This window comes from Stenella coeruleoalba (genome assembly GCF_951394435.1).
Source record: "Stenella coeruleoalba genome assembly, chromosome: 6".
Lineage (NCBI taxonomy): Eukaryota > Metazoa > Chordata > Mammalia > Artiodactyla > Delphinidae > Stenella > Stenella coeruleoalba.
The window spans coordinates 74,182,056-74,204,136 of NC_137151.1; the positions used below are offsets into that span (position 1 = coordinate 74,182,056).

Genomic DNA, 22,081 nt, shown 5'->3' on the forward strand with positions numbered 1-22,081 from the left:
ACATTCATAAATCTTCTTGCCAAGATAATTAATTATGCACGAAATACTCCAAGCTGCTTCTGATTTTCACTAATGAAGCAGATTATCTGCAAAATAAGACGAGGCTGGAGCTGGGAAAAAAGGTCAGCTGCTCATCTTTAAATGTAAAACAAGTGCACTTTTTTACATCTGAAAACAATGATAAAGAGAGGACATGCTATGATTATGTTTTTCAGGCTATCACATCCCAATTAAGATAGAAAACTATGTGGTCTTCATTTGCCTTTTTTTCTGCAACTGATGTAAATCTTAAGTCGCCATCATTCTGGTCACCTAATTTCTTTTCCAAAGGAGAATTAGCTAAACTACTATAGTTCAAAAGCATTAGGCTATAAGCATTTAGAAACAGAGAAGCACTAAATGCATCTTTTAAATGGCTCTTATGAGAAGATGCATTAGATATTCAGACATCCACATTATTATTCATTAGCAATCTTTGCTCTAATTCTCCGTTTAATTTTCCTTATTTTTACATGGTTAAAATGATTGACAAAGCTGATATTTTATTAATGGAAGGTTTGACAGCTTCTATGTTCCCTTAAAAAGCAGTACAGAACTGACAAAAATATCTTTACCCTCCAATGAAGCATGTGCCTCTGTGGTTCCACAATGTTCTAGGCTTATCAGGTAGATCTTCCGGGAACATGATAATCATAGAACTCAAATTATTAACAGAGTTACACTCAATTTGGTGTCCCTGCTGCTATTCTTCCCCATTGCATCATCAACAAAACTTTAAAATAGAACATTCAGGAAAAACTTGAAAACTTAGGTAAGTTAATTACGCTTGTACCTATCTGGATTTAAAAATATTTCCTTGCTCACATAATTACCAACACAGTAAACATTAATTATTGTTTCTAATATTGAGAAACTGAAGAGACTCTACTTCTTCATCAGTAAGATATTATTTAAATTGTGCTATACTCAAATAGTGACATACTGCATGAAAATTATCTATGGTACTTCTGACATAAGACTATGTCTATGACGTGTTCAATTTGATATTAGGTAATAAGATAGTATGCATAGGTTAATTCCATTAGTTTTTGTTTGCTTGTTTTGTTTTTTCTTTAATAAATGTGTGTGTGCCTGTGACTACGATCATGCTTGGATAAAGGTCTAAAAGGTGGCAGCACGTCAAAGGCTAATCGCAATTATCTGTATGGATAGTAATCTCATCTACAGTTTTAACTCATTAATAAGTGAACATTATTAAGTCACAAGCAGAAAATAATACAACTATATTCTTGTTTTAAATCATTAATTAAGTGCCCATTGAACAGTATGGCTAAGATTATAAAAGTGGCTTTTATTTGATCACACCTTGTGAATGCAAAATAAATAATGAAATTAGCCTTTAATGCGAGTCTTTATGTGAGCAAAGAAGGGTAGGACTGGGGGGGTATGTAATGGGTTGGGCCTTCACTGTTCTTTTCAGACATGATGATAAAAAATGTTAATACTAATATAGCAGTTTTCATGTGCCAGGTACAGTTCTAAGCACTTGACATATAATAACTCATTTGATGATTCTAACACTATGGTGTAGGTACTATTACATCACATTTTACAGAAAACAACCTCAGGGAGGTTAAATAATTGCTCAGTTACTCAGCTGGCAAATGGTGCAGTCAGGATTTGAACCCAGCAAACAATCTGGCCCCAGGATCTGTGCTCTTACAAGCACATAGAAACAACAGTGACAGTGATTATTTACTCGAGCTGCTGTCACTGGTATTAGCAAAAGAAAGTGTAACATGGGACGTTTTAAAATTAAGAGCCTTAAATTTTATATTTAAGGAAATGACTTATTTATTGACCAATTTTTAACATTTATTTATTTATTTGGTCTCATGATCTTTTAAAAATTTTTATTGAAATATATTTGATTTATAATGCTGTGTTAGTTTCAGATGTACAGCCAAGTGATTCAGTTATATATATATATATTCTTTTTTAGATTCTTTTCCATTACAGGTTATTATAAGATATTGAGTATAGTTCCCTGTTCTATACAGTAGGTCCTTGTTTATCTATTTTATTAGTAGTGTGTATATTTTATTTTATTTTATTTATTTATTTATTTTTTGCGGTACGCGGGCCTCTCACTGTTGTGGCCTCTCCCGTTGCGCAGCACAGGCTCCGGACGTGCAGGCTCAGCAGCCATGGCTCACAGGCCCAGCCACTCCACGGCATGTGGGATCTTCCCGGACCGGGGCACGAACCCATGTCCCCTGCATCGGCAGACGGACTCTCAACCACTGCGCCACCAGGGAAGCGCAGTAGTGTGTATATTTTAATACCAAACTCCTAATTTACCCCTCCTCCCCCACCTTTCCCTTTTGGTAACTGTAAGTTTGTTTTCTGTCTGTGAGTCTATTTCTGTTTTGTAAATAAGTTCATTCGCATCATTTTTTTAGATTCCACATATAAGTGATACCATATGATATTTGTCTTTCTCTGTCTGACTTACTTCACTTAGCATAATAATCTCTAGGTCCATCCACGTTGCTGCAAATGGCATTATTTCATTCTTTTTAAGGCTGAGTAATATTCCATTATGCATACGTACCACGTCTTCTTTATCCATTCATCTGTCGATGGACATTTAGATTGCTTCCATGTCTTGGCTACTGTAAATAGTGCTGCAATGAACACTGGGGTGCATGTATCTTTTTGAATCATAGTTTTCTCCCGATATATGCCCAGGAATGGGATTGCTGGATGATATGGTATCTCTGTTTTTAGTTTTTTAAGGAACCTCTACACTGTTCTCCATAGTGGCTGCACCAATTTACATTCTTAGCAACAGTGTAGGAGGGTTCCTTTTTTCCACACCCTCTCCAGTATTTATTATTTATAGACTTTTTGATGATGGCCGTTCTGACCGGTATGAGGTGATACCTCATTTGTAGTCTTGATTTGCATTTCTCTAATAATTAACGATGCTGAGCATCTTTTCATGTGCCTGTTGGCCATCTGTATGTCTTCTTTGGAGAAATGTCTATTTAGATCTTCTGCCCATTTTTTGATGGAGTTGTTTGTTTTTTTGATATTGAGCAATACAAGCTGTTTGTATATTTCTGAAATTGACCAATTTTATTTAAAATAATATTTATCCTTAAGATTATTACTAAATTGATTTTGGTTCTAGACTATTAGGAGTAGAGTCTAAGTGAAAGCCTGGTTCTTTTAACCACAACTGTGCATCTTAAAGCCTTACTATACCTATGGCAGCCTCCAAAAACTAAACAGTATTAAGAAACTTAGACACGTATAACAACAGTAATGCTAAACTCAGGGGAAAGAATAGGAACCAAATGAGAAAGAATTCGTAAGATGTAAGGTTTAACCAAGCAGAGGGAGGACAAGGAAACTAATATTTATTAAGCATCTTTTAAAATGGTAGGCGTTGTACTACATGTTTTACACATGTTATTTCATTTAATCCTTAGAACAACTCTGTGAATTAAGTGTTATTATTTCCAATTTAAAGATGAGACTTATTAAAATAACAATGAGGTACCACAATGCACCTATCAGAGTGGCCAAAGTCCAAGACACTGATAACACCAAGTGCTGACAAGGATGTGGAGCAACAGAAACTCTCTTTTAAAAGTGGTACAGCCACTTTGGAAGGCCATTTGGCTGTTTCTTATAAATATACTCTTAGCATATACCATCCAGCAACTGTGTTCCTTGGTATTTACCCAAATGAATTAAAAATTTATGTCCACACAAAAACTTGCACATGGATGCTCATAACAGCTTTATTCATAATTGCCAAAACTTGGAAGTAACCAAGACGTCTTTCAGTAGGTGACTGGATAAATAAACTGTGGTCCATCCAGACAATGGAATATTATTCAGCACTAAAAAGAAACGGTTATCAAGCCATGAAAAAACATGGAGGAATCTTAAATGCATATTAATAAGCAAAAGAAGACAATCTGAAAAGGTTACATACTGTACAATTTCAGTTATATGACATTCTGGAAAAGGCAAAACTATGGAAACAGTAAAAAGATCAGTTGTTGCCAAGAATTAGGCAGGGAGGGATGAAAAGGAGAACAGAGGATACGTAGGGCAGTAGAATTATTCTGTACACTGCAATGGTGGATACATGTCATTACACATTCTTTCAAACCTATAGAATGTACTGCACCAAGAGTGAACCCTAGTGTAAACTATGGATTTGGGGTGATAATGATGTGTCAATGCAGGTTTATCAATTGTAACAAATGTCCCACTCTGATGGGGGATGCTGATAATGGGGGAGGCTGTGCACGTGTGGGAACAGAGGGTACCATGTACTTTCCACTCAATTTCTCTGTGAATCTAAAACTGCTCTAAAAAATAAATTCTATTTTAAAAAAGCGCACCCACTTTCACCAAAACATGAGACCCCGTAAGTTAGAAAACTCACCAAGTCAAAAACCTTCTGTAATACCTTACTTTAGTTATTATCAAATCATCTTTCTGATTCTAGGGTTGGCAAGGTATCTAGATCTCCCTCAAGTATATGATTGGATTAGATAGTTCATTTTGAATCTTCATGTGATTTTTTTTTTTTTTTACTGCAGAGGATAAGTGGATGAGTATTGCCACAGTCTTGAAGCAGAATGGCAAAATTACTACCTTAAAAATAAATAAATAAAACTTACTGTAGCTGCTTTTTCAATCTTGGGAAATTGTCCTGTGTTTGGGAAGCCTCTTTGCAGATAGAATGTCTCTGAATAAGAGAGGTCGTGGTTTAAAAGGGATAAACTACTCTGTATGATAATGTAAGAGGAGTTTTTAGTGTATTCTTGGAAGCACTAGAGGCAGGGGTTGGGGGTTATGAATTCAATAGAAAGAAATAAGAGGAAGGTTCTTTTTAAGGGGACAGCAGCTCTGGGAACATGGTGTCAGGTCAGGATTAGGGGAGAGAGAAAAGGACAAAGAGAGAGAAAGAAAGAGAGGGAGAGAGAGCCATATGATATGGAGGACAAGGAACTTTGGAAACAGTTGTCTAATGAACAACTTTAAGTTTATTCTTGTCCTGAGCATTAGTTCTCCTTTGTTATGTCAGAATCATCAGTTAAAGACTATTGCATTGGATAATAGCATTCTGGGTAATGAGCATATGAAGGTGGGGTGGGGGAAGAACTAAATTGGGGAGGCGCTATGGCTTGGCAGGCAAAGCACAGAAGAAGCAGGATAGTGAATGATAGCAGTCAAGACAAAAGGGCTGAAGGTGGAGGGGGGTTGGAAAGTATATAGTGTCTTAAAGGAGGAGATGACAAAATGCAAGCCGACTGTATGTCTGGAGGTGTCTGCATTTGGGTGTCTGCTCTATGTCACCTCCTCAGAGTGGCCTTCTCTGATTCCTTCTCTGATTAAAAGTAGACCAACACAATCAAAATTCACTGCCCTAGTTGATCTTCTTTACGGCACTTGTCATTGTTCATTTGTTTATCATAGGCCTTTCTCATCACACTAAAACAGTGGTTCACATCTGGGGGTAATTTGCCCCCCAGGGGACAGTCAGCAATGTCTGGAGACCTTTTTTGGTTGTCACAACTAGAGTATGTTCTACTGGCATGTGGTGGGTAGAGGCCCTGAATGTTGCTCAACACCCTAGAGTGCCCAGGACAGCCTCCCCAAAGGAGTTACCTAGCACTGGCTATCAATAGAGCTGAGGATGAGAAAATGCACTAGAAGGAAAATTCCTGGAGGAAAAGGACTTTATCTTGTGTGTTACGTATCCCTAGTACTTATAATAGGATCTGGGTACACAGTAGGTACTCAATAAGTATAAGTTGAAAGGTTAATCATTTAAATCCTCATTTTTCCAGCTTGAAAGAACCAGTTTCTCCTGGACTCATATTTGCTACCAGCTGTATGTCTATCTCTCCAGTTCGGATCAGAGCAATAATATAAAATATATGAAGGGACCCCTTTCCTATGCATCCAGACCAGGAGATGTCCTTCCACATCATTTCTCTCTGAAATTCCCTCCAGTTAATCTGTACAGATTAAAGCATGGGCTTGGGGCAGTTATAAATATAGCCATAAATATCCTACCTATTTGAGTTGGGGGTTTGCAAAGAGAGTTCTATCCACGCTTACTCTCAAGTGATCGGGACACAAGGAACGCACAGCAAGCACATTGACAACTGACCAGAGCTGGGCCTGCAGTCTGAGTAATGAGCTCTAACAAGCCTGCAAACTCATCAACCTCCCACCCCAAAGCCCTCTAACCACTGAGCATCCAGACATAGGCCAAGGTCATATTTCTTCATTGGTGCCAGGCTACTCTTCTAAGAACATTATCTCTATTTCGGGCTGACAGACTTTTTCACTGGCATTAGCAGCATCATGCCTCCCCCACATTCAAGAAAATTGCAATGAACTTTTCAGAATTTCAAAGAAATGTAACTAAAGGTAGTGACCTGGACAGAAGCACGAAAGAGAATCCAACAGTAGAACCTAGTCATTTTCAAAACTGCTAGGGGGTATTCTCCCATTTAAAAAATCAGTATTATAATGAGAAGAAATAAAATCTTTGTTTTTATATTACTTGCTTGGGAAAACAACTTGGTAGTCTGAATCAAAGACCAAAAGATTTGACCATGATGACTGAAAAGCTGCCCCAGGAAATGGCTCATCCACATAACAAGCAAACTTCATTAGACAAGGTCAGGGCACCATCAGTGCCCCTTTGTGTTACCTGACTTTCTTGTTGGTCCCACTGACATATCTGCAGAACCTGACTCAATTCCTGCTGCTGTTGCTTCAGGTACTTGTCTAATTGCCGTCTCCTGTCTTGGAGAAGTTCAAGAAGACTGTCAATCTTCAGGCAGCTGTTTTGAGCTCCCTGAATCATCTCGGGATTCACAATAGGTCCATCACACTTGATTTTTTCTATGAAGTCAGTGAGTTGTTGACTTTTGTTTAAAAGGGCTAGAGATCGTTCTAAGAGTTCTAGAAGAAAATTAGAAAAAAGAATAGTGATATGAGCAAGTTTTTATATAGTAATATTTGGATTCATCATATAATTTAAAATATATGTAACCTTCTATTAAAAATAAGGAATTCAAATGTGTAAACATAAAATGCCTCTAATACAACTGGTCAAATACCTTGGCCTAACTGCTATGGCGCTAACTGCCAAATGGTAGGATGCCGAAGTTCAGTGATGGCATAAATCAGTACAGGGGAGTGGAAAGACTGTGAGATTTGGGCACTGGTTCAGTTGGTTTTTAGTGGTGATATGCTGGTTAAGGTGCCTACTCTCCTTGTAGCGCTCTACATCTTGAGGTGATTGGACTAGATCTGAGGTTTAAAGGCTAATGCCTGCAGTAACCAAACAAAAGCTCAGGTACCCAGACGTCAGGGACTATGACAAAGTGGAAAATACACGACCAGTCTCACAGGATCTGCTGTCACCCAGTGCTGACCAACTGTGGACATGAGGGAATACAGGGTCAGTGTTGATGGGGCTTCCAATTTTTAAAGAATTATAAACACGGATTTTTATGTGAAAGCTTCTGATTTTTAACTGTTGTGTAATTGGTATTTTTTAAATTAAAAAATACTGAAGGATCAACAAAACATCGGCAAATGGGCCACTGGTTTGCGCTCTCTGGAGTAGACAGCATTATTGGTGTGGGCAACATCTGGTAGAAATGGGAGCTTAAGCCTGAAAACTGAAGGACTACCAAGGGAGAGAGTATAGATGGGGGAGTTGAGAGTAGCACTTTGAGGGTCCCCAACCTCACTTGGGGCTCCATTGGAAGAGCCCTTGGGAAACTACCCATTCCCCACAAGCCAGAAAACGTCATCTGTTTCCTGGATTTGTGCAGTCACCTCTTAATTGCATCTCCTCTCCAATCCATTTCATCCATTCTCCATATATTAGAAAGATCATTTCTAAACACTCTCTCTCTCTCTCTCTCTCTCTCTCTCTCTCTCTCTCTCACACACACACACACACACACACACACACACACACACACACACCCCAATGGCTTCCCAGTGTCTTAGAATTAAGGACAGACCCCTTAACATGATTTCAGTTCTGGCAGGGTCTGGTCCTTATTTTCCCTTTCAGATTGTCTCAATCTCTTTACCTCTATCCATATCTTCTTTAAATACTTCACACATGGTATACTCCTTGTTGCCCCAGAACTTTTTACTACATTCTCTGCCAGGGATACCATTCTCCTCAACACATTCCTTCTCCACCTTTATTCTACTCATACTTCAGGTCTTAGTCAATTGTCAATTCCTCAAAGGACAAACCAGACTGGACCAAATCCTCCTATTAAGTGTTCTCATAGCCGGATGTTCCTCTCATTCACAGCTGTTATCACAGCTAGTTCTACATTTATGCATTGGGTTAGCTGACTAAAATCTGTCTTTGCCACTAGGCTCCAATGCACATATGAGGACAGGGATGGTGACAGTATCCTCAGCACTAGCATAGTGACTGGCACAGGGGAGGTATTCGATAATTTTGTATAATGCTAGAATGAAATCAAATGTATTAAAAGAGGGGGAAGAATTAGAGCTATAGGTGCTAGAGATCAGCAGTCTGCCAGAGATATAAAAAAAGAGATGTTGGGAAGACTTGGGGTTTTGTGACGGGTAAGTGATAGAAACAGAAGCCAAGTCTCCAGGTTGAGAAGTGGGAAGGCAGTGATGAAGTGAAATCAACAGGAAAGGACAATCTTTGAGACATTTGTTGTTAGAAGAAAAAAAAAAGGATAGACTATCAGCAGGGTTGAATACACTGCTTTTTATTTTTAGATGGGAGAACTATGAAGAACACCCAGAAAATATAAGTATGTCACACTATTAGAAATGGACTTATCAGTGCTAAAAGCCATGCATTCTGGTTAGTAGCTCAGTGTTCTTCCCACTGCGCTGTGGCACTCTTTAGCATTCTAGCATCTGACAGCTAAAGAACACAGCAATGACCGTGGTATTTGGGTCGATTGTCTCTTTAAACTGACACCTTTTTTTGAGAGATGAAGAGAGACTGAGATAAGGGAAGATGCTGTAAAGAGATATTTTGAGATAAAAAGGAAAGAATTTCAAATCGTTTATGCCATATGACCTAGATCTGTCCAATAAAGTATTAGATGGTGCTATCTGCTCAGAGTAAGAAAGGTGTGATTAGGTGCACTGGGCAATTTGATTGAGGATTAAAAATACAAAAAAACAAACAACAAAAACAACCATATTCTTGGAAGCAGGACAGGGAATGGGATAAGTCAAGCAGAAGAAGAAAAGTCAGGGAGAGCATTCAAATTAAAGTAAATCTCTTAAAAGGAGAAGTGTAAACAAACATGAACAAGATGAGAGGGACAGAGGCAGAAAAAACCTATCTGTCTAGAAAAAATTCTTACGTGCAAGGGAAAGAAATAACTTGAAAATGAGGTGAAAACAAGTTATAGAAGTCCTTGGCTATCAAACTGAAGAGTTTTGATTTGTAGAGTCTTAATGTAATCATCAGTATAATTGATTCTCCATATGTAAGTATACATATTTCCTTACATTCAAGAATTTGTTATGATATTGTGAACAGTTACATACATACACACACACACACACGTGTACGCACGCGCGCACACACACACACACACACACACACACACACACACACAGGAAGTATGGGCAGGTGGCGGGGTTTCCACGTAGTACTTCTTTTCTTCCTTTCATTAACTAGCTCTTTCACAACAGATTTTTCAAATGAAAGAGGGAAGCACAGCTTTCCATGCTCAGGGTATTGCAGACTGACAATGGGTCAGGCCAACCTGTTCTAGTCCCCACAAAATACATATAATTAGCGAAAATTTCCATTTGCAATCTTTTTCTGGTTTTCTGTTTCAACTTTTGCCAAAATGGTATAACCACCACCATGGTACCACCAGGCATGCAGCCTCCTGAGCCCAAGTTAACGTGTACAAATGCACCCAGCCTATGGTCAGTCTGTTACCTGTTACTACAGTGGTGCTTAAAGTGGATCAATTGTTCTCTAAGTTTCCTCTGTCAGCTTCTTACATCTTACCATTTTTTTCACTGTTTATGCTTTCCTAGCTATTTATTCCATCAGTTGATCATACAAAGTGATGTATTTTTCCTCAGGGGTAAACTACCTAGATATATCATGAACTTCAAGAAATACAAACTCTCTACAGTGCATTTATTTTAATGATTGTATTGTTCTCTATATACAAGCCCCGCTTGTGACATAACACCTTGTGATGTAAGGCTAGTAGATAGTCAATAAATTTTTGTTGTTTAACTGTTTTAATTGCAATTATATCTAAAAAAATATTAAAGTATACTTTATATTAATAACTTTACAGTTTGTCATCAATATTAAGTATAAATAACTAACTTAAGATGGATAAACGAGAGATATACACAAGTCAAAGTGAATTTATAGCTTGCTAACCTTTCCAAATGAGTATTTTCTAAAAAGCATCAAGGTCACATTCTGACACTGGGAACATGGGTGACATTTCTTCCAAATACATTTTTCAATATTCCAAATATTACTCAATGAGATGGTATTTCTTAAACTCATTAATGGGTATTTTAAAATATACACAAACATAGAGAAAATAGTATAATAGACCCCAAAGTACCTATATCTCAGCTGCATTTAAAATATACATAGAACATCTAAGAAAAAGGAAGTAATAATATGATTATTCCTGTGAGGAAGCTTCTTAGGCATTATGTTCATTTTATAAAGGCCATTGGGGGCTTCCCTGGTGGCGCAGTGGTTGAGAGTCCGCCTGCTGATGCAGGGGACACGGGTTCGTGCCCCGGTCCAGGAAGATCCCACATGCCGTGGAGCGGCTGGGCCCGTGGGCCATGGCCGCTGAGCCTGAGCATCCGGAGACTGTGCTCCGCAACGGGAGAGGCCACAACAGTGAGAGGCCCGTGTACCACAAAAAAAAAAAAAAAAAAAAAAAAAAAGAAGGCCATTGGAAAACTGGAAGGTGCAATTGTGATTCTTCAGGGTTTATAACCAATTTTCTCCTCCTTAATGTCCCTGTAGTACCTTGTTTATTGCTCATTTTGCATCTGCTACTGAGTCTTAAATTGGGATTATATACAAATAACACTCAATAAACATACTTTGAGTTGGATGTTATTCTAAACCTTGGAGGTTAAGAGATGTAATAATCCCAGTCCTCCAGAGTCTCATAACCTGGTGATGAAGAACAGGGAAATAAATTATTACTACACAGTGTGCCGGGTGGTGTAACAGAGGGACCCACAGAAAGAACAGAGAGAATTCACCAATAAATGTATACATGCCCCATCAAATTGTAGGCTTCCTGAGGACAAGGGCATGTACTCTTTCAACACACATGACTCTGGTTTTCTCACCTGGCACGGGTTCAGAAAATACTGTTTAATTATGTGTTGTTGAATTGAAAGCAACCAGTCTGATAAGTAGTCTGGAAACTATGTTTGCTGGGAAACACTTTAACTAACTAGGCATGTTCCACCCAAAGGAGAGAAGACTAGAGAGGACACGTTAGGCTTCAACTATTTCAAGGATTGTCGCATAGTGGAGGGAATGAACGTATTCTATAACTTTCCAGAGGGTAAAACCTTCAACCCATTCATCCTGGTTCTGATCTCTGAAATGCTACAGGATAAGTCTCTGACATGCAACATAGCCTTAGCATTGCTGAAGAAGAAAAAAGTATAGATTTTGACATAAATTGAAATACCATGAATATTAGGGATAAGTTTGATTATAGTTTTTCCAGTCATGCTATTAACCTTCATTATCCTAACATTCACATTTTGTGCTACTCACTGATCAACATCTCACTTATCATAATTGCTAGCTGTAGTTATAGCTATAATTTATTTCCTTAAATTTAAAGATAATAGATATTGCTGTGATATGAATGTCTGTCCCCCTACAATTCATATGTTGAAATCCTAATGCTCAATGTGATGACATTAGGAGGTGGGGCCTTTGGGAGGTGTCTAGGTCATGAGGATGAAGTCCTTGTGAATGGGATTAGTGTTCTTATAAAAGAGACCTCACAGAGCTCCCTAATCCCTTCTGCCATGTGAGGACACAATGAGAAGTCTGCAACCCAGAAGAGGGCCCTCACCGGACCATACTGCACCCTGATCTCAGACATCCAGCCTCCAGAACGGGGAGGAATAAAATTCTGTTGTTGACAAGTCACCTACTCTGTGGTATTTTGTTAGAGCATCCTAAATGAACCAAGACAGAAATGACATCCTTAACTGAAAATCAGAGTTTTGTTCTTGAATATGTATTTCAAATCAGGTAATCTTAATCATATTCCACTGAATTAGTTGATTAATAAATTTCACCAACTCCCATATTATGAAAACAAAGCCCTTGAAGCTACCCTTTACCCTTGGGCATATGAATTGGGAGCCAAATATCCTGACTAGAGTCTCCTGCAATCCCTGTGCTTCACGTATCACACAGAGGGACACAAAAACGTCATGATAAACATGCCACCAGGATGGAAGAATATTTTGTCATCACAAAAATAAACTATGCTTTCTGTCTTTGGCTAGCACTGTTATCCATCTTTCTAGATTAAGAGGAGGCCCCGTGGACACCCCTGAAAGGCAGGGCATTGGTCCCACCATCAGCTGGATGCCAGGGCCCTGTAGCCTAAGCCCTCCAAACAAAGCAGCATGTGCCCCATGAAAACCGGCTCACTGAGTCACAGATCCTAGTAATTGAAGGAGCCAACATTAACAACAGCATTTAAGCATTCCCCGCTTCTAGCTGCATCCCCAAACATTTATGGAAAAGTCCCTACTTCCACAACCTCCCCCTCCAGTCCCTCCGGAAAATGCTTTCATTTGACTGCCTCAGTACTGAACCTCTTCATCAGAAGCATCAGTCACTGTCAGGTTTCTGGAGGTGAAATTGCTTTGTGATGATCTTGTTGGTGGCATGAAGATTGAATTGAGGCCACAGAACCCATCTCAGTGGCCTGGACTCAAGTCACTTTCCAGTCTCCTAAGAGGAATTTGGGCACAGCTAGATTGCTGTCGCTGTATAAAAATGGGCAGGCCGTTGCTCTAATGCTGATACTTTGCTTTTTGTTTTTTTTTTGGCTTTTTGCTGTACGCGGGGCTCTCACTGTTGTGGCCTCTCCCGTTGCGGAGCACAGGCTCCAGATGCGCAGGCTCAGCGGCCATGGCTCACGGGCCCAGCCACTCCGCGGCATGTGGGATCTTCCCGGACCGGGGCACGAACCTGTGTCCCCTGCATCGGCAGGTGGACTCTCAACCACTGCGCCACCAGGGAAGCCCCATAATGCTGATACTTTTGATGCTGTTTATAACCCCTGCTAGTGACAGGTCCTACAGAACAGTAATCTGTTAAAATTATAGGTATATATGTAGTCAGATCTCAAAAAATTTACACAGAAAAGATTGAGTCCTTTAATCTTTGAGTTTTAGAAAAATAATGATCTACTATCTAGGGTCCTTTGGAGGGTGATATAAACACAATCTGTCTGTGGCTTTAAAAACACCTTTTGTCCCTGTCTAGCACGACCAGGTTTGTGAAGCTAGAAGGTGAGTTAGAACTAAGACAAATGAATTCAGGAAGCCATTCACTTGTACTCAGTAATAATTGGAAGAACCCATTAGGAAGAAAAGAAGTATTGTTCCTATCTATTTATCTAATCTGCTTTCACGGAAAAAGATTACAGTAAACAGGTGTTCTTCTACAAATGCCTTTCTTACTACAGCCCTGGTCCAGCCCAAATGCTGGTGGAAAAGGCCTAGCATACAAATTGTTGGTTAACAACTAGACAATCTTTACAGTTGTGTTGGGGGGAGTTGAAAATAATTTTATATAGTGTTTTATTAGATTTTTATCTGGAAAAAGTTCACTAATCCTTTTTTTTTTAAAGTCCAATAGTGAAGGAAAATTTCCTTATTCAGAGCTGTTATTGAAAGGGTGACCTTCATTTCCTGACCCTTAGAAGAAACAGTCACTGAATTCAACCATTTATTCAATCAAGAAATATTTCATGAGGGGCTTCCGTGGTGGCGCAGCGGTTAAAAATCTGCCTGCCAATGCAAGGGACATGGGTTTGAACCCTGGTCTGGGAAGACCCCACATGCCGCGGAGCAACTAAGCCCATGTACCACAACTACTGAGCCTGCGCTCTAGAGCCCACGAGCCACAGCTACTGATCCCACGTGCCACAACTACTGAAGCCCACATGCCTAGAGCCCGTGCTCTGCAACAAGAGAAGCCACCGCAATGAGAAGCCCGCGCAATGCAACGAAGAGTAGCCCCTGCTCGCCACAACTAGAGAAAGCCCGCGTGCAGCAATAAAGACCCAACACAGCCAAAAAAATAAACAAATAAAATTAATTAATTAATTAATTAAAACTGTATAAAAAAAGGAAATATTTCACGAGGATCCACCAAGTGCCGAGACCTCGCTAGATGCTGAGGATATGTAAGGATGAGCGAGGTGGAAATGGCTCCTCCTCAGGAACTAAGATCTAGCAGACTGCAAAACTGAACCTCCCAGAGGCTCTTCCTCTACCGCCCCTTAGAATCATTTACAACCAGTTCTTTCTTGCAGAATATGACCAGAAATAAGGCTTTATTTAACCTTACTTGGAACAAGTTGAGGTATACATAATCAGATAAATTAAAAATATACTGTCATGCACGAGCATTCCCATATTAACAGCTTTAAAAGCTTATGTGAGGAAGAAATAGTTCTTGCCTTTGGTATGATGTTCATGAAGCTGAAGGAGTGATTTCAAGGACTCGGCACTCTCAAACTCCTGAGTGTTCTGGAGGAAATCTTCCGTTTGGTCTATTTTAATGGCAAACTACAACAGAAATGCAGGAGAAAGACATATGAAAAACTAAAAAACACTGTGCCACTTTTAGTTATTTGTAAACATTTTTCATGAATTAATGGCCTAGCTGATTGTGTATGTGTTTGTGTGATGAGCTGTGTGTTTGTGTGAGCATGTGCTGGCTCACGTGTTTGTATGAGGTTTTGTGTTTGCATGTAGTCAGTTTACAAAGTACTAGGATAAGAACTTTCTTCTCTTTCCTTTGCATTCTTTTCATACCTGGAAATATGTTATCTGTGCTGAAGTAAACCAATTTGTTTACTATTCTAATGTGTATTGAAATTTTAAACTAAAATTATTGTGTCCCATAATACAAATACAGCCACTGTCAACATTCTAAAGCAGTTTCTCAAAGAACAACCAGAAAGTTTGTTAAAAGAAACCAACAAAAGTTTGGTTAGCCAGTAACCTACATAATTATTAGTAAATTTAACTTAAGAATCCACTTGAGGTTGAAATATAGTTCATTTTTTTCTCTATAATTAGACCTAGAACTAAAAAAGGTAAGTTTCAGAATAATACATAGTCTAATCCCATCTCTACACTTGATTTTAGCCCGAGTGAGGAGAAGTAATGTGTAATTACTTATACAAAGCAAAAATACATATATTTGTACAGAAAGTGGTCCAAAAAGATACATAGCAAAGGGTTGCCTTTGTGAGAATGAACAGGATTAGGGATAGGTGAGGGGTGGTAAACTTTTAGCTTTTAAATCTATAACTTATAATTTTGTTTGCATTTTTATCAATGATTTTATGTACTTTTATAGAAATAAAAATGAAATTAGATGTAGCAAGAATGAAAAATAGAAAATTTCTCCTCTGTTTCAAGAAAAAAAAGGAAGAGCAATTTGACACCCTAAGTGGTAAGGAACATGACCAGTCTCTCTTTTTGTGTTTCTCCATAGAGGAAGTATGAAAGGGAGATGCTTGAAGTGATGTCAAAATTCTCAGGGGAATAACCTTAGATACAAATTTCAGAAAAGGGAAAAATATACTTGGTTATGCTAGTACAGTATATCCATAGTAGTGGACAAATAACTGGTTTGCTTTAGCACTGTGGTTCAAAGGAAATTATTATCATTTATAAGAGCATTTAAATCAACACATTCACCTTTGGATCAGGTGTAGAATAAACTCATAAAGGTGAAGTATCAGTGAGAAAGACACAGAAGCCTATCACAGTGCCTGTCACCTTTTTTCAAGTTTTATCCAAACTCTCATCTTTGGATTTAGTGATATTTAATATTTTTATGTGACTATTTGATTAACAAGATTTACTACATTTTGATTATTACAATAGCCATATAAAATTCAGTTATAAATGGCATGAAAAGATGAGAGAGCAACTGATGAGCACGTCCCCTTTTGAAATGCAGAGAAGGCTTCTACCATCCTGTTAGAACCAGCAGATGGACACTGTCACTTGGGGACACTGTTTCTAAACTGAAGCACAGTGTTTGAGAAGCCTGTGAGCCTGAAGCCATCTTGTACTATCAACCACGCAATAAGAAGTCATTTTGTATTTCTAAAGAACTCCTGCGTGCACATAGTTCAGTAAGTGGATCCTATCTACATATCGTTTACATCTCTAATTCATTCTATTTCTAATAGTTGATTTTAAAGACATTCTTTGAAGAGAAACTTCAAAGAAAAAGAATAAAACAAAACCCTGGTGGGTAGTTTGGTTCTCCCTGTAGATCACTACAAGAAGTTTTGGAGTCACTGTGTAACTTATATCTATATTTCAACTGGTTTGACACTTTTTAAAAAACAAACCAATAAATAAACAATGCTTTACTCAGAAAAAGCTTCCTTCAAGTTCTATTAACTTTTATCTCGGGGATATTTTCTTTTCCCTACTTTTCTTCTTTCTGCAGGTAGTACAGGATAGAAGTGGCAACAAGGGGACACTTTTCAAAGACACTATTCTTAATTTTACCCTTATTCTTTTTTTTTTGAATCACTAATGAAAATTGCTTTGGCATACACAAGGGGCAGGGAAAATCACGTAGGAGTTTTCCATCAGCTAAGTATGAAGTAGTCCACAAAATTGGAAGGAGGATAATATATGAAACTTCATCTTTTCATGAGGAATCAGAGTGCTGGGTTGAATTACAGGTTGACTTACACTTCCTTTTATTTCATGTAATATCTGGAAGTCATTTCTCATCATATAGAAAATCAGCTAGTATTAATGCTCCTACCCAGTGAGAAACAAATATTGGACTTAATGTTTAAAAAAAGATAACTTCCTATGCTCAAATGACCTGAATTTCAAGGGCACTAACACTTATACCCCACTTACTAAGATGAAATGAATCAGATGTATCTATAATTTGACCCCTGTAGGTGTATTTTGCTTGGTTTATTTCTTTTCAGAGAAGAAAACTGTGTGTGGAACTTTTCCCCGAGATGATCTGTGAGTTGGACTTCAGTGTTCAAATTGTGAAAAACAAACCTTGAGAGTTACAATAAGATTTTTGCTCCTCCTTTTAACTTTTAAACGAGTTCATGATGTATGAAATTATCTACCTCAATTTTAATGTTCTATTACTAATCTTCTTTCCTTCATTATTTTGGATTTAAGTCCTGAATTTTCAGTTTGGAAATGTCATATTTTTCAACCTAGTGCTTTATCATAATGAAGCAGTGCTTTCACATCAAAATGAATGTAGTGAAATTTCCAGTTAGTATCTTACACTAAATATAACACCTCTTTTGATAATGTTCTTTGAATCTTACATTTTGAAATTGGGTTCCTCAAAAAAACTTAGGCCCAGGACTTTTTCCTTCCCTTGTATTTTAACAAGCTCAGACTATGGAAACTCAACTATAAGCCTTAGGAAAGTACTCTATCATATACTATGCTTACAAGTCAAACATTCTATGGAATATTCTGCAATTTCTTTTTCATAAGCAGTAGAAGAAATTGTATCTTCCAACTTTCAGTTAACAAGAACACGTTAGACCAGCATTTCCTAGTAATCCTATCATCAGGGGTAATTATTTGATTTAGTAATTGTATTACTATTATCTAAAGAGGGAAATATATCAAAATGACTTATGGGTAAAAGATCCCATTTTTACTTAATATTTATCTATTTTAATTAACTGTACTTAGTTTTTGTTTGAAGGCCTACATTTAAAATATTAACAATTTTATTTTTTGAAAATTAAAGATTAAATGTATATATCTTGGTTATTCTACCATTTTTTGAACTGAATACAATGTCTATTTGCAGAAAGAAAACATTTTCATGAGTGCTCTGATGTGGAGAAGGGGAAAGTTTTTTTAAACACAAACCTCCAAGGCATTTTCAAAAAATTCAGAGGTCAACCTGAGAAGCTCCCTCCTTCTCTCAAGCATGGAGACCAGGGCTGCCCACGCTTCACCCAGAGTTTTGGCCATGGCATCATAGACCTGGCTCTGATCCTTGTTCTCTTGAGCCGTCTTGTCTGCTTCCTGCAGGAGTTCCCATACTCGGTCTTCCAAAGCCTAAGTCCAGGCAAGAAAAGACAGAGTGTCACTCAATATAAGAACTTGGGATCATATTTTAAACATTTGGATTTTTGAAATTATATGCACTCTAGGAAGGTCTAGAAGAGAATTTATAAACACAAACTGCTGTGCAGGCAGGTAGATCAAGCAGGCAGGAGGGAGCAATGGAGACTGTGGTGAACTGTGGAGCATGGCCAGGCAAAAGACATCCACATTTAAACATTGTTCAAACACTGTAGAGATTTATCAAAAATATACAGCTACAGGGACTTCCCTGGAGGTCCAGTGGTTAAGACTCTGTGCTTCCACCACAGGGGGCATGGGTTCAATCCCTGGTTGGGGAACTAAGATCCCGCATGCCACGGCACAGCACCCCCCTAAAAATACAACTACATACCCAGGGGTACAGAATACTGTGTTGACCTCACATTTCAAAAAAGGAGAACTAATTGGAATACATCTAGAAAGGAGTAATCATGAAAAAACTATTGTGAGAAATGAACCCAGTAAAATTTATTATTTATTCTAAATAGTTGTTATTGTTAATATACTTGTGAAGCTTAGTGTAAATGTTATGAGTAAGTTCTTGAAAGTGAATAGTCATAATGTAAAAATTAGAATATCTGTAACCAACACTACAAATTGTTTGTAGTGAAGCTTAGTGTAAATGTTATGAGTAAGTTCTTGAAAGTGAATAGTCATAATGTAAAAATTAGAATATCTGTAACCAACACTACAAATTGTTTCAACAAAATATGGAAGATGAAGGGCAACATGTGCTTCCATAATTGTCTCATTTGGGGATGAAGAAGGATCCCACAGATCCCGTTTTGTTCTTGATATTGGCACCAAAATCAAGGCACAATTTAAAAATATAATAGACTAACAATAACATGAATAAATTCTAAAATGTCAACAGAAAAGGAAACTAAACATGTGCTAATGCAAAATACAACAAAGAAAACAGAAGACATAAGAACGCATTTATTTGGGCACACAAAAACCCAAAATATAGCGATAGGAATATGATTAAATATCAGTTAACACCCAAAAAATGGATGTTAACTTTTCAATTAAAAGACGAACATGGGCTTCCCTGGTGGTGCAGTGGTTGGGAGTCTGCCTGCCGATGCAGGGGACACGGGTTCGTGTCCTGGTCCGGGAAGATCCCACATGCCGCGGAGCGGCTGGGCCCGTGAGCCATGGCCGCTGAGCCTGCGCATCCGGAGCCTGTGCTCCGCAACGGGAGAGGCCACAAAAGTGAGAGGCCCGCGTACCGCAAAAAAAAAACAAAACCTCAGGAGGGGAATGCAGGAACACAGTAAGAACTTCAACAGATTTAGGAAATATAGAAAAGAACCAATCAGAGCTGAAGAATACAATAACTGAAATAATACACTAGACAGGATTAAACCACAAATTAGATGATACAGAAGAACATACACACAGCCTGGAAGACAAAATAGTGGAAATCATCCAATCAGAACAGCAAAAAGAAAAAAGAATTTAAAAAAAATTAGGATAGTTTAAGAAACCTCTGGGACAACATCAAGAGTATTAACATTCAGACTTCCCTGGTGGCACAGTGGTTAAGAATCCACCTGCCAATGTAGGGGACATGAGTTCGATCCCTGGTCTGGGAAGATCCCACATGCCGCGGAGCAACTAAGCCCATGCGCCACAACTACTGAGCCTGTGCTCTAGAGCCCACAAGCCACAACTACTGAGCCATCATGCCACAACTACTGAAGCCCACACACCTAGAGCCCGTGCTCCACAACAAAAGAAGCCACTGCAATGAGAAGCACGCACACCACAAGGAAGAGTAGCCCCCATTCACTACAACTAGAGAAAGCCTGTGCACAGCAATCAAGACCCAATGCAGCCAAAAGTAAATAAATAAATTTATATTTAAAAAAGAGTAATAACATTCACATTATAGGGGTCCCAGAAGGAGAAAAGAGAGAGGGGCAGAAAACTTATTTGAAGAAATAATGGCTGAAAACTTTCCCCAAACTAGGTAAGGAAACAGAGCTTTCCTCCAAGATCAGGAACAAAACAATGATGCCCATCCTCATCACTTTTATTCAATATAAAATTGGAAGTCTTAGCCATAGCAATCAGACAAGAAGTAAAATGTATCCAAATTTGAAGAAAAGTAGTAAAATTCTCACTATTTGCAGATGACATGATACAATATATATAGAAAATGCTAAAGACTCCACCAAAAAAACTATTAGAACTAATAAATGAATTTAGCAAAGGTGCAGGATACAACATTGATATGTAGAAATCTGTTGCATTTCTATACACTAATAATGAACTATCAGAAAGTGAAATTAAGAAAACAATTCTATTTATAATTGCATCAAAAAGAATAAAATAAACTATGAATAAATTTAACCAAAAAAGTGAAAAACCTATACTCTGAAAATTGTAAGACACTGATGAAAGAACTTGAAGATGACATAAATAAATGGAAAGATATACCATGCTCATAAATCGGAAGAATATTGTTAAAATGTCCATAATACCCAAAGCAATCTACAGATTCAATGAAATCCTTATCAAGATATCCACGGCATTTTTCACAGAACTACAAGAAATAATCCTAAAATCTATATGGAATCACAAAAGACCCTGAATGCAAAAAGCAATCTTTTTTAAAAAAATAAATTTATTTATTTTTGGCTGCACGGGGTCTTCATTGCTGCGCACGGGCTTTCTCTAGTTGCAACGAGCAGGAACTACCCTTCATTGCGGTGCATAGGCTTCTTATTGCAGTGGCTTCTGTCTGTTGCGGAGCATAGGCTCTAAGTGCACGGGTTTCAGTAATTGTGGCATGCGGGCTCAGTAGTTGTGGTTCACGGGCTCTAGAGCACAGGCTCAGTGGTTGTGGCACACGGGCTTAGTTGCTCCGCGGCATGTGGGATCTTGCCGGACCACGGCTCGAACTTGTGTCCCCTGCATTGGCAGGCAGACTGTTAACCACTACACCACCAGGGAAGTCCCAGAAAAAGGAGTCTTGTGAAAGAAGAACAAAGCTGAAGGAATCACATTCCCTGATTTCAAACTATACTGCAAAGCTATAGTAGTCAAAACAGCATTGTAATGGGCACATACCCTGAGAAAACCATAATTCAAAAAGAGTCATGTACCACAATGTTCATTGCAGCTCTATTTACAATAGCTGGGACATGGAAGCAACTTAAGTGTCCATCGACACATGAATGGATAAAGAAGATGTGGCACATATATACAATGGAATAATACTCAGCCATAAAAGGAAATGAAATTGAGTTATTTGTAGTGAGGTGGATGGACCTAGAGCCTGTCATACAGAGTGAAGTAAGTCAGAAAGAGAAAAACAAATACGGTATGCTAATACACATATATGGAATCTAAAAAAAAAACAAAAAAGGTTCTGACGAACCTAGGGGCAGGACAGAAATAAAGACACAGACATAAAGAATGGACTTGAGGACATGGGGAAGGGGAAGGCTAAGCTGGGACGAAGTGAGACAGTAGTATTGACATATATTCACTACCAAATGTAAAACAGATAGCTAGTGGGAAGCAGCTGCATAGCACAGGGAGATCAGCTGGGTGCTTTGTGACCACCTGG

At 38.4% G+C, this 22,081-nt stretch overlaps 1 protein-coding gene across 3 annotated transcripts in view; it reads right to left on the bottom strand.

Moving 5' to 3' along the window:
• CCDC141 (coiled-coil domain containing 141) overlaps positions 1-22,081 on the bottom strand; it is a 204,310-nt gene that overhangs the window by 136,936 nt on the left and 45,293 nt on the right. For all 3 annotated transcript variants that reach the window (XM_079923846.1, XM_079923844.1, XM_079923845.1), the window contains exons 3-5: positions 18,262-18,453; positions 14,817-14,925; positions 6,755-7,008 (exon numbers count right to left, since the gene is read on the bottom strand). In XM_079923846.1, coding sequence (XP_079779972.1) covers positions 6,755-7,008; positions 14,817-14,925; positions 18,262-18,453 — 555 coding nt within the window. The remainder of the gene's footprint in view (positions 1-6,754; positions 7,009-14,816; positions 14,926-18,261; positions 18,454-22,081) is intronic.